This window comes from Carcharodon carcharias, unplaced genomic scaffold (assembly GCF_017639515.1).
Source record: "Carcharodon carcharias isolate sCarCar2 unplaced genomic scaffold, sCarCar2.pri scaffold_1019_ctg1, whole genome shotgun sequence".
Lineage (NCBI taxonomy): Eukaryota > Metazoa > Chordata > Chondrichthyes > Lamniformes > Lamnidae > Carcharodon > Carcharodon carcharias.
The window spans coordinates 42,517-52,950 of record NW_024470902.1 but is presented as its reverse complement, the minus strand read 5'-3'; the positions used below and the strand labels follow the sequence as shown (position 1 = coordinate 52,950).

General features: G+C 58.1%; 1 protein-coding gene across 1 annotated transcript in view; it reads left to right on the top strand.

Moving 5' to 3' along the window:
• Nucleotides 1-462: 462 nt before the first annotated feature.
• LOC121275120 (methyl-CpG-binding domain protein 6-like) overlaps nt 463-10,434 on the top strand; it is a gene marked incomplete at both ends in the record, with an annotated part of 36,188 nt that continues 26,216 nt past the window's right edge. Inside the window, 2 exons of the mRNA XM_041182537.1 lie at nt 463-565; nt 2,560-2,737. Coding sequence (XP_041038471.1) covers nt 463-565; nt 2,560-2,737 — 281 coding nt within the window. The remainder of the gene's footprint in view (nt 566-2,559; nt 2,738-10,434) is intronic.

Here is a 10,434-nt window from a genome sequence, read left to right as displayed (position 1 = left end):
GCCTGACTCCCCTGACAGTCGGACATTCCCCCCCTTTTACCTCCGAGCGCGTGACCCGCCTCACTGAACGCGCCAGCCGCGCCGCGCTGGGTCTCACCGGACACGCCACAGCCATTCCACCGCCGCTCGACGCCCTGGAAACCCGGAGGCTGAGGGTGGGGGGCGGGGGTCAGGTCCGCGCAGGCCGAAGGACTCTTCCCTTTCCTCGGAATCCAGGCGGTTGTTGGGTCCACGTCCGGCTCCAGAGACTTGAGCCCAGGCGGTCAGAGGGACCACAGCGAGGGAGCGCTGCACTCAGACTGTCATAGGTTAAAAATTGCGCGAGTGCGCCGCGGTAAACCTCCGACGAGGCTGAAAATTCCCCCCCCCCCCCCTTCACCGAAGCGAGCTCGGAGACAAGAAAAAAGATCCCGCTGCGTTCTCTTCAACCCCGTAAACCCTGTCGCTGTCTCTTCCCTCCAGCCCGAGCGGTACTGTCCTCTACTCTGTGGAGCAGGTGAAGATGTACCTCTTAACCGAAGGAGCTTGCAAGTGTGGCCTGGAGTGCCCTCTGATACTGCACAAGGTAAGCCCCCGCTGGAGGATCCGGACCTCCTGATTCCTGATCGGAGATTCTAGCGCCTCCCAGAAACGGAGGAGGCCATTCGGCCCCTCGAGCCTGTGCCGGCGCTTTGAAAGAATAGTCCTCAAACTGCTCCCCACTGCCTCTTCCCTCCCCCACATATCCCTGCCACTGTTTCCCCTTCCAGTATTTATCCGATTTCCACCCCCACCCTCTCCCTTGTGAATCTGCTTCCACCGCCCTTTCAGGCAGCGCCTTCCAGATCACCACAACTCGCTGTGTTTATAAAAAATAATTCTCCTCATCTCCCCCACACCCCCCCCACCCTCTGGTTCTGTTACCGATTCTCTTCAATCTGTGTCCCCTCTGGTTACCGACCCTCCCACCACTGGAAACAGTCTCTCCCTCTCTACCCTACCCAAACCCCCCCCCCCCACCCTTCGTGATTTTGAACGTCTCGATTCAATCTCCCCCCCCCCTCGACCCTTAACCTTCTCTGCTCTAAGGAGAACAATCTCAGCTTCTCCAGTCCCTCCACGTGAACTGAAGTCCCCTCATCCTCCCCAGCAGGGCTCCCATTCTGGTCAATCTCCCTCCGCACCCTCTCCGAGACCCTCGGCGCCCTTCCTGAAGTGCGGTGCAACAGAATTGGTCAGTTCTGGAGTATCGCCGGGAACGGACAGGATGAACCTCTGTCGTCAACGCGGTTCACAATACTGAGCTCAGAAGTGATTCAGGTGCCCCCCTGTGCATGGATTAATCGACCCTCCATGTCTCTCTCTCTCTCTCTGTCTCTTTCTCTCTTTCTCTCTTTCTCTCTTTCTCTCTTTCTCTCTTTCTCTCTTTCTCTCTTTCTCTCTTTCTCTCTTTCTCTCTGTCTCTCTGTCTCTCTGTCTCTCTGTCTCTCTGTCTCTCTGTCTCTCTGTCTCTCTGTCTCTCTCTCTCTGTCGCTCTCTCTCTGTCGCTCGCTCTCTGTCGCTCGCTCTCTGTCGCTCTCTCTCTGTCGCTCTCTCTCTGTCGCTCTCTCTCTGTCGCTCTCTCTCTGTCGCTCTTGCTCTGTCGCTCTCGCTCTGTCGCTCTCGCTCTGTCGCTCTCGCTCTGTCGCTCTCGCTCTGTCGCTCTCGCTCTGTCGCTCTCGCTCTGTCGCTCTCGCTCTGTCGCTCTCGCTCTGTCGCTCTCGCTCTGTCGCTCTCGCTCTGTCGCTCTCGCTCTGTCGCTCTCGCTCTGTCGCTCTCGCTCTGTCGCTCTCGCTCTGTCGCTCTCGCTCTGTCGCTCTCGCTCTGTCGCTCTCGCTCTGTCGCTCTCGCTCTGTCGCTCTCGCTCTGTCGCTCTCGCTCTGTCGCTCTCGCTCTGTCGCTCTCGCTCTGTCGCTCTCGCTCTGTCGCTCTCGCTCTGTCGCTCTCGCTCTGTCGCTCTCGCTCCCCCCCCCTCACTCTCCCCCCCCCTCACTCTCCCCCCCCCCTCACTCTCCCCCCCCCTCACTCTCCCCCCCCCTCACTCTCCCCCCCCCTCACTCTCCCCCCCCCTCCCTCTCTTCCCCCCCTCACTCTCTTCCCCCCTCCCTCTCTTCACCCCCCCTCCCTCTCTTCCCCCCCCTCACTCTCTTCCCCCCTCCCTCCCTCACTCTCTTCCCCCCCCTCCCTCCCTCTCTTCCCCCCCCCTCACTCTCTTCCCCCCCCCTCACTCTCTTCCCCCCCCCTCACTCTCTTCCCCCCCCCTCACTCTCTTCCCCCCCCCTCACTCTCTTCCCCCCCCCTCACTCTCTTCCCCCCCCCTCACTCTCTTCCCCCCCTCTCACTCTCTTCCAACCCCCCCCCCTCACTCTCTCCCAACCCCCCCCCTCACTCTCTCTCCAACCCCCCCCCCTCTCTCTCTCCCAACCCCCCCCCCCTCTCTCTCTCCCAATCCCCCCCCTCTCTCTCTCTCCCAATCCCCCCCCCTCTCTCTCTCTCCCAATCCCCCCCCTCTCTCTCTCCCTCTTTGACCCTCGCAAACAGGTGTTTAGCTTCAATCCGGCAGCAGCAGTTAAACACAGGACCACCGAAGATGTCAAAGCGGACGAGGATGTCACGAAACTCTGCAACCACAAAAGGAAAATCATTGCCATGGCAACACTTCACAAAAGCATGGAGTCGGCTCATCCGATGGCATTTACGCCCAGCAGCCCCACAGCTGGTACGTCAAAACTGATAGGCTTTGCGCAACTTCTCTTCTTAAAAAGCCCCTTGTTGGTTCAGAGACATGTTGGCAAATGACACTGGGGCGAACTCCACATCTCTTCAGATGGGAGAAATGTTTACTCGCTCCCCAAACAGAAAGACAGGGTGGAGGGTGGACACATCTCACGTTGTGGCCCTCACTCAGAACCGACCCTCCGACAGTGCGGCGCTCCCTCTGCGCCGACCCTCCGACAGTGCGGCGCTCCCTCTGCGCCGACCCTCCGACAGTGCGGCGCTCCCTCTGCGCCGACCCTCCGACAGTGCGGCGCTCCCTCTGCGCCGACCCTCCGACAGTGCGGCGCTCCCTCTGCGCCGACCCTCCGACAGTGCGGCGCTCCCTCTGCGCCGACCCTCCGACAGTGCGGCGCTCCCTCTGCGCCGACCCTCCGACAGTGCGGCGCTCCCTCTGCGCCGACCCTCCGACAGTGCGGCGCTCCCTCTGCGCCGACCCTCCGACAGTGCGGCGCTCCCTCTGCGCCGACCCTCCGACAGTGCGGCGCTCCCTCTGCGCCGACCCTCCGACAGTGCGGCGCTCCCTCTGCGCCGACCCTCCGACAGTGCGGCGCCCTCTCTGCGCCGACCCTCCGACAGTGCGGCGCTCCCTCAGCGCTGACCCTCCGACAGTGCGGCACTCCCTCTGCGCCGACCCTCCGACAGTGCGGCGCTCCCTCTGCGCCGACCCTCCGACAGTGCGGCGCTCCCTCTGCGCTGACCCTCTGACAGTGCGGCACTCCCTCAGCACTGACTCTCCGACAGTGCGGCGCTCCCTCTGCGCCGACCCTCCGACAGTGCGGCGCTCCCTCAGCACTGACCCTCCGACAGCGCGGCGCTCCCTCAGCACTGACCCTCCGACAGTGCGGCACTCCCTCAGCACTGACCCTCCGACAGTGCGGCACTCCCTCAGCGCTGACCCTCCGACAGTGCGGCACTCCCTCAGCACTGACCCTCCGACAGTGCGGCACTCCCTCAGCACTGACCCTCCGACAGTGCGGCACTCCCTCAGCGCTGACCCTCCGACAGTGCGGCACTCCCTCAGCACTGACCCTCCGACAGTGCGGCGCTCCCTCGGCGCTGACCCGCTGACCTCCAGGACGCGGACGAATTTTAAAGGCTTGTAGCTTTCAGCCGATAAATTGGCCGCCGCGGTGCTGACGGTTTTTGTCTGTGTTTCTGAATTCCAGCAGGGAAGTGCAGCAAGTTCCCGGCCGGCTCTCCTTCGGCAGCGACGACGGCGGTGGGCAAGGCGCCCCCGGCCCTCGGGTCCGAGCGCAAGAGTGCCTTCCTCCCCCCGAGCCCGGCGGCGAGACCCTTCCGGCCGGACCGCCACCCCTGGCAGACCCCCCGCCCGCTCGCCGAGGCTGGAAACCCAGCCGCCGGCGCCGGCCCCGTGCCCAGAGCTGCCGCCGGGCTCCGCTCGCCCGCCCCCCCTCGCCCCACCGGGACCCGGCGGCGCCTCTCCTCCCCGCGGCTCGCCCCACCCCGGCGAGCTGCTCCCTCGGCCCCCCAGCGCCCGGGACCGGCGAGCGCCGGCGGCCGGGCGTCGTGGTCGCCGCGGGACTCGAGGGCCCCCGCCGAGTTGGGGGTCTGCCCCTCCCTGCCCCCCTGCGCCGCCCCCACCACCACCACCACCACCAACACCACCACCACCACCTCCTCCTCCTGCTCCAGGTCACCGCGGACCCTGAGCTCCCCGGCGTCCCCTCTGCCGCCCAGCCTGATAGGGCCGCTCTGGCCATGCCACGACCCGGTCAGCCCCATCTCCTCCTCCTCCTCCTCCTCCTCCTCCTCCCCCACCTCCTCCTCCCCCACCTCCTCCTCCTCCTCCTCCTCGGCGAGTGGCCACCGCAGCCGGCCGGCCGAGCCCCCGCCGCCCCCCAGCCTCCTCGGCGTGCCTTTAAGCCAGATCCTCGGCCACCCCGGCGCGGCCTTCTTCCCAGCCAGCAGCCTCCTCTCCGCCGCGGCCAAAGCCCAGCTGGCCAGCCAGGGCGGGGCCAGGGGGGCCGCGGCCGGAGTCACCAGCACTTTACCCCCCGGCGGCTCCCGGGAGCCGTGCCGCCGCCGCCGGCGGCCTGCGCCGCCCACTGTGCTCAGCCTGCTGAGGGACGCGCAGGCCGACGGCCCCCGCCCCTCCCCGGCGCCCCCTCCCCCTCCCCCTCCCCTGCCCGCCACGGTCGCCAGCGCCGACAGCCGCCCGCTGGGCCCGGGCCGCCTCCTGATGGACGTGCCGACACCCCGGGGCCGGTTGACTCAGCTCGAGGCGCCGCCGGCGAGGGTCCCGGCGCCCACCCTGCTGGTTGTGCCCAGCAGCCTCCAGAACGTCGCCAGTCGCGGTGAGCTCGGTGCGTCCGCCTGCGGGGCTTCTCTGTCCGGTTCGGTGGGGGCGGCGGAGAGGGAGGGAGGGGGCTTCACTCTGTATCTAACCCCGTGCTGTACCTGTCCTGGGAGTGTTTGATGGGGACGGTTTAGAGGGCGCTTTACTCTGTATTTAACCCCGTGCTGTACCTGTCCTGGGAGTGTTTGATGGGGACAGTGTAGAGGGAGCTTTACTCTGTATCTAACCCCGTGCTGTACCTGTCCTGGGAGTGTTTGATGGGGACGGTGTAGAGGGAGCTTTACTCTGTATCTAACCCTGTGCTGTACCTGTCCTGGGATTTTTTGATGGTGACAGGGTGGATTGAGCTTTACTCTGTATCTAACCCCGTGCTGTACCTGTCCTGGGATTTTTTGATGGTGACAGGGTGGATTGAGCTTTACTCTGTATCTAACCCCGTGCTGTACCTGTCCTGGGAGTGTTTGATGGGGACAGTGTAGAGGGAGCTTTACTCTGTATCTAATCCTGTGCTGTTCCTGTCCTGGGAATGTTTGATGGGGACTATGTAGAGGGCGCTTTACTCTGTATCTTACCCCATGCTGTAACTGCCCTAGGAGTGTTTGATGGAGATGGTGTAGAGTGAGCTTTACCCTGTCTCTAACCCTGTGCTGTACCTGTCCTGGGAGTGTTTGATGGGGAAAGTGTAGAGGGAGCTTTACTCTGTATCTAACCACGTGCTGTACCTGTCCTGGGAGTGCTGATGGGGACATTGTAGAGGGAACTTTACTCTGTATCTCACTACGTGCTGTACCTGTCCTGGGAGTGTTTGATGGGGACAATGTAGAGGGAGCTTTCATCTGTATCTAACCCCATGCTGTCCCTGTCCTGGTAGTTTTGATGGTTACAGTGTAGAGGGAGCTTTCATCTGTATCTAACACCTTGCTGTACCTGTCCTGGGAGTGTTTGAAGGGGACAGTGTAGAGGGAGCTTTACTCTGTATCTAACCCCGTGCTGTACCTGTCCTGGGAATGTTTGTTGGGGACAGTGTAGAGGGAACTTTACTCTGTATCTAACCCCGTGCTGTACCTGCCCTGGGAGTGTTTGAAGGGGACAGTGTAAAGGCAGCTTTACTCTGTATCTTACCCCGTGCTGTACCTGTCCTGGGAATGTTTTTTGGGGCAGTTTTGGGGGTCCTTTACTCTCTATCGAACCCCGTGCTGTACCTGTCCTGGGAGTGTTTGATGGGGACTGTGTAGAGGGAGCTTTACTCTGTATCTAACCCCTTGCAGTACCTGCCCTGGGAATGTTTGTTGGTGTCGATGTAGAGGGAGCTCTAATCTGTATCTAACCCCGTGCTGTACCAGTCCTGGGAATGTTTGATGGGGACGGTGTAGAGGGACCTTTACTCTGTATCTTACCCCGTGCTGTACCTGTCCTGGGAGTTTTGATGGTTACAGTGTAGAGGGAGCTTTCATCTGTATCTAACACCTTGCTGTACCTGTCCTGGGAGTGTTTGATGGAGATGGTGTAGAGGGAGCTTTACTCTGTATCTAACCCCGTGCTGTACCTGTCCTGGGAATGTTTGTTGGGGACAGTGTAGAGGGAGTTTTACTCTGTATCTAACCCCGTGCTGTACCAGTCCTGGGAATGTTTGATGTGGACGGTGTAGAGGGAGATTTACTCTGTATCTAACCCCGTGCTGTACCAGTCCTGGGAATGTTTGATGCGGACGGTGTAGAGGGACCTTTACTCTGTATCTAACCCCGTGCTGTACCTGTCCTGGGAGTGTTTGATGGGGACATTGTAGAGGGAACTTTACTCTGTATCTAACCCCGTGCTGTACCAGTCCTGGCAATGTTTGATGCGGACGGTGTAGAGGGACCTTTACTCTGTATCTAACCCCGTGCTGTACCAGTCCTGGGAATGTTTGATGTGGACGGTGTAGAGGGAGATTTACTCTGTGTCTAACCCCGTGTTGTACCAATCCTGGGAATGTTTGATGCGGACGGTGTAGAGGGACCTTTACTCTGTATCTAACCCCGTGCTGTACCTGTCCTGGGAGTGTTTGATGGGGACAGTGTAGAGGGAGCTTTACTCTGTATCTAACCCCATGCTGTACCTGTCCTGGGAGTGTATGATGGGGACAGTGTTGAGGGAGCTTTCATCTGTATCCAACACCTTGCTGTACCTGTCCTGGGAGTGTTTGAAGGGGACAGTGTAGAGGGAGCTTTACTCTGTATCTAACCCCGTGCTGTACCTGTCCTGGGAATGTTTGTTGGGGATAGTGTAGAGGGAGCTTTATTCTGTATCTAACCCCGTGCTGTACCATTCCTGGGAATGTTTGATGCGGACGGTGTAGAGGGAGATTTACTCTGTATCTAACCCCGTGCTGTACCAGTCTTGGGAATGTTTGATGCGGACGGTGCAGAGGGACCTTTACTCTGTATCTAACCCCGTGCTGTACCTGTCCTGGGAGTGTTTGATGGGGACAGTGTAGAGGGAGCTTTACTCTGTATCTAACCCCGTGCTGTACCAGTCTTGGGAATGTTTGATGCGGACGGTGCAGAGGGACCTTTACTCTGTATCTAACCCCATGCTGTACCTGTCCTGGGAGTTTTGATGGTAACAGTGTAGAGGGAGCTTTCTTCTGTATTTATCACCTTGCTGTACCTGTCCTGGGAGTGTTTAAAGGGGACAGTGTAGAGGGAGCTTTACTCTGTATCTAACCCCGTGCTGTACCTGTCTTGGGAGTGTTTGATGGGGACAGTGTAGAGGGAGTTTTACTCTGTATCTAACCACGTGCTGTACCTGTCCTGGGAGTGTTTGATGGGGACAGTGTAGAGGGAGCTTTACTCTGTATCTACCCCTGTGCTGTACCTGTCCTGTGAGTGTTTGATGGGGACGGTGTAGAGGGAGCTTTTACTCTGTATCTAACCCCGTGTTGTACATTGCCTGGGAGTGTTTGATGGGGGCAGTGTAGAGGGTGCTTTACTCTGTATCTAACCCCGTGCAGTACCTGCCCTGGGAATGTTTGTTGGTGTCGGTGTAGAGGGAGCTCTAATCTGTATCTGACCCCGTGCTGTACCAGACCTGGGAATGTTTGATGGGGACGATGTAGAGGGACCTTTACTCTGTATCTAACCCCGTGCTGTACCTGTCCTGGGAGTTTTGATGGTTACAGTGTAGAGGGAGCTTTCATCTGTATCTAACACCTTTTTGTACCTGTCCTGGGAGTGTTTGTAGGGGACAGTGTAGAGGGAGCTTTACTCTGTATCTAACCCCGTGCTGTACCTGTCCTGGGAATGTTTGTTGGGGACAGTATAGAGGGAGTTTTACTCTGTATCTAACCCCGTGCTGTACCAGTCCTGGGAATGTTTGATGTGGACGGTGTAGAGGGAGATTTACTCTGTATCTAACCCCGTGCTGTACCAGTCCTGGGAATGTTTGATGCGGACGGTGTAGAGGGACCTTTACTCTGTATCGAACCCCGTGCTGTACCTGTCCTGGGAGTGTTTGATGGGGACATTGTAGAGGGAACTTTACTCTGTATCTAACTACGTGCTGTACCTGTCCTGGGAGTGTTTGATGGGGACAGTGTAGAGGGAGCTTTACTCTGTATCTAACCCCGTGCTGTACCTGTCCTGGGAGTGTTTGATGGGGACAGTGTAGAGGGAGCTTTACTCTGTATCTAACCCCGTGCTGTACCTGTCCTGGGAATGTTTGATGTGGACGGTGTAGACGGAGATTTACTCTGTATCTAACCCCGTGCTGTACCTGTCCTGGGAGTGTTTGATGGGGACATTGTAGAGGGACCTTTACTCTGTATTGAACCACGTGCTGTACCTGTCCTGGGAGTGTTTGATGGGGAAAGTGTAGAGGGAGCTTTACTCTGTATCTAACCACGTGCTGTACCTGTCCTGGGAGTGTTTCATGGGGACAGTGTAGAGGGAACTTTACTCTGTATCTCACTACGTGCTGTACCTGTCCTGGGAGTGTTTGATGGGGACAGTGTAGAGGGAGCTTTCATCTGTATCTAACACCTTGCTGTACCTCTCCTGGGAGTGTTTGATGTGGATGGTGTAGAGGGAGATTTACTCTGTATCTAACCCCGTGCTGTACCAGTCCTGTGAATGTTCGATGCGGACGGTGTAGAGGGACCTTTACTCTGTATCGAACCCCATGCTGTCCCTGTCCTGGGAGTTTTGATGGTTACAGTGTAGAGGGAGCTTTCATCTGTATCTAACACCTTGCTGTATCTGTCCTGGCAGTGTTTGAAGGGGACAGTGTAGAGGGAGCTTTACTCTGTATCTTACCCCGTGCTTTATCTGTCCTGGGAATGTTTTTTGGGGCAGTTTTGGGGGTCCTTTACTCTCTATCGAACCCCGTGCTGTACCTGTCCTGGGAGTGTTTGATGGGGACAGTGTAGAGGGAGCTTTACTCTGTATCTAACCCCTTGCAGTACCTGCCCTGGGAATGTTTGATGGGGACGGTGTAGAGGGAGCTCTAATCTGTATCTAACCCCGTGCTGTACCAGTCCTGGGAATGTTTGATGGGGACGGTGTAGAGGGACCTTTACTCTGTATCTTACCCCGTGCTGTACCTGTCCTGGGAGTTTTGATGGTTACAGTGTAGAGGGAGCTTTCATCTGTATCTAACACCTTGCTGTACCTGTCCTGGGAGTGTTTGAAGGGGACAGTGTAGAGGGAGCTTTACTCTGTATCTAACCCCGTGCTGTACCTGTCCTGGGAATGTTTGTTTTGGACAGTGTAGAGGGAGTTTTACTCTGTATCTAACCCCGTGCTGTACCACTCCTGGGAATGTTTGATGTGGACGGTGTAGAGGGAGATTTACTCTGTATCTAACCCCGTGCTGTACCAGTCCTGGGAATGTTTGATGCGGACGGTGTAGAGGGACCTTTACTCTGTATCTAACCCCGTGCTGTACCTGTCCTGGGAGTGTTTGATGGGGACAGTGTAGAGGGAGCTTTACTCTGTATCTAACCACGTGCTGTACCTGTCCTGGGAGTGTTTGATGGGGACAGTGTAGAGGGATCTTTGCTCTGTATCTAACCCCGTGGTGTACCTGTCCTTGGAGTGTTTGATGGGAACAGTGTAGAGGGAGCTTTACTCTGTATCTAACCCCATGCTGTACCTGTCCTGGGAGTGTTTGATGGGGACAGTGTAGAGGGAGCTTTACTCTATATCTAACCCCGTGCTGTACCAGTCCTGGCAATGTTTGATGTGGACGGTGTAGAGGGACCTTTACTCTGTATCTAACCCCGTGCTGTACCAGTCCTGGGAATGTTTGATGTGGACGGTGTAGAGGGAGATTTACTCTGTATC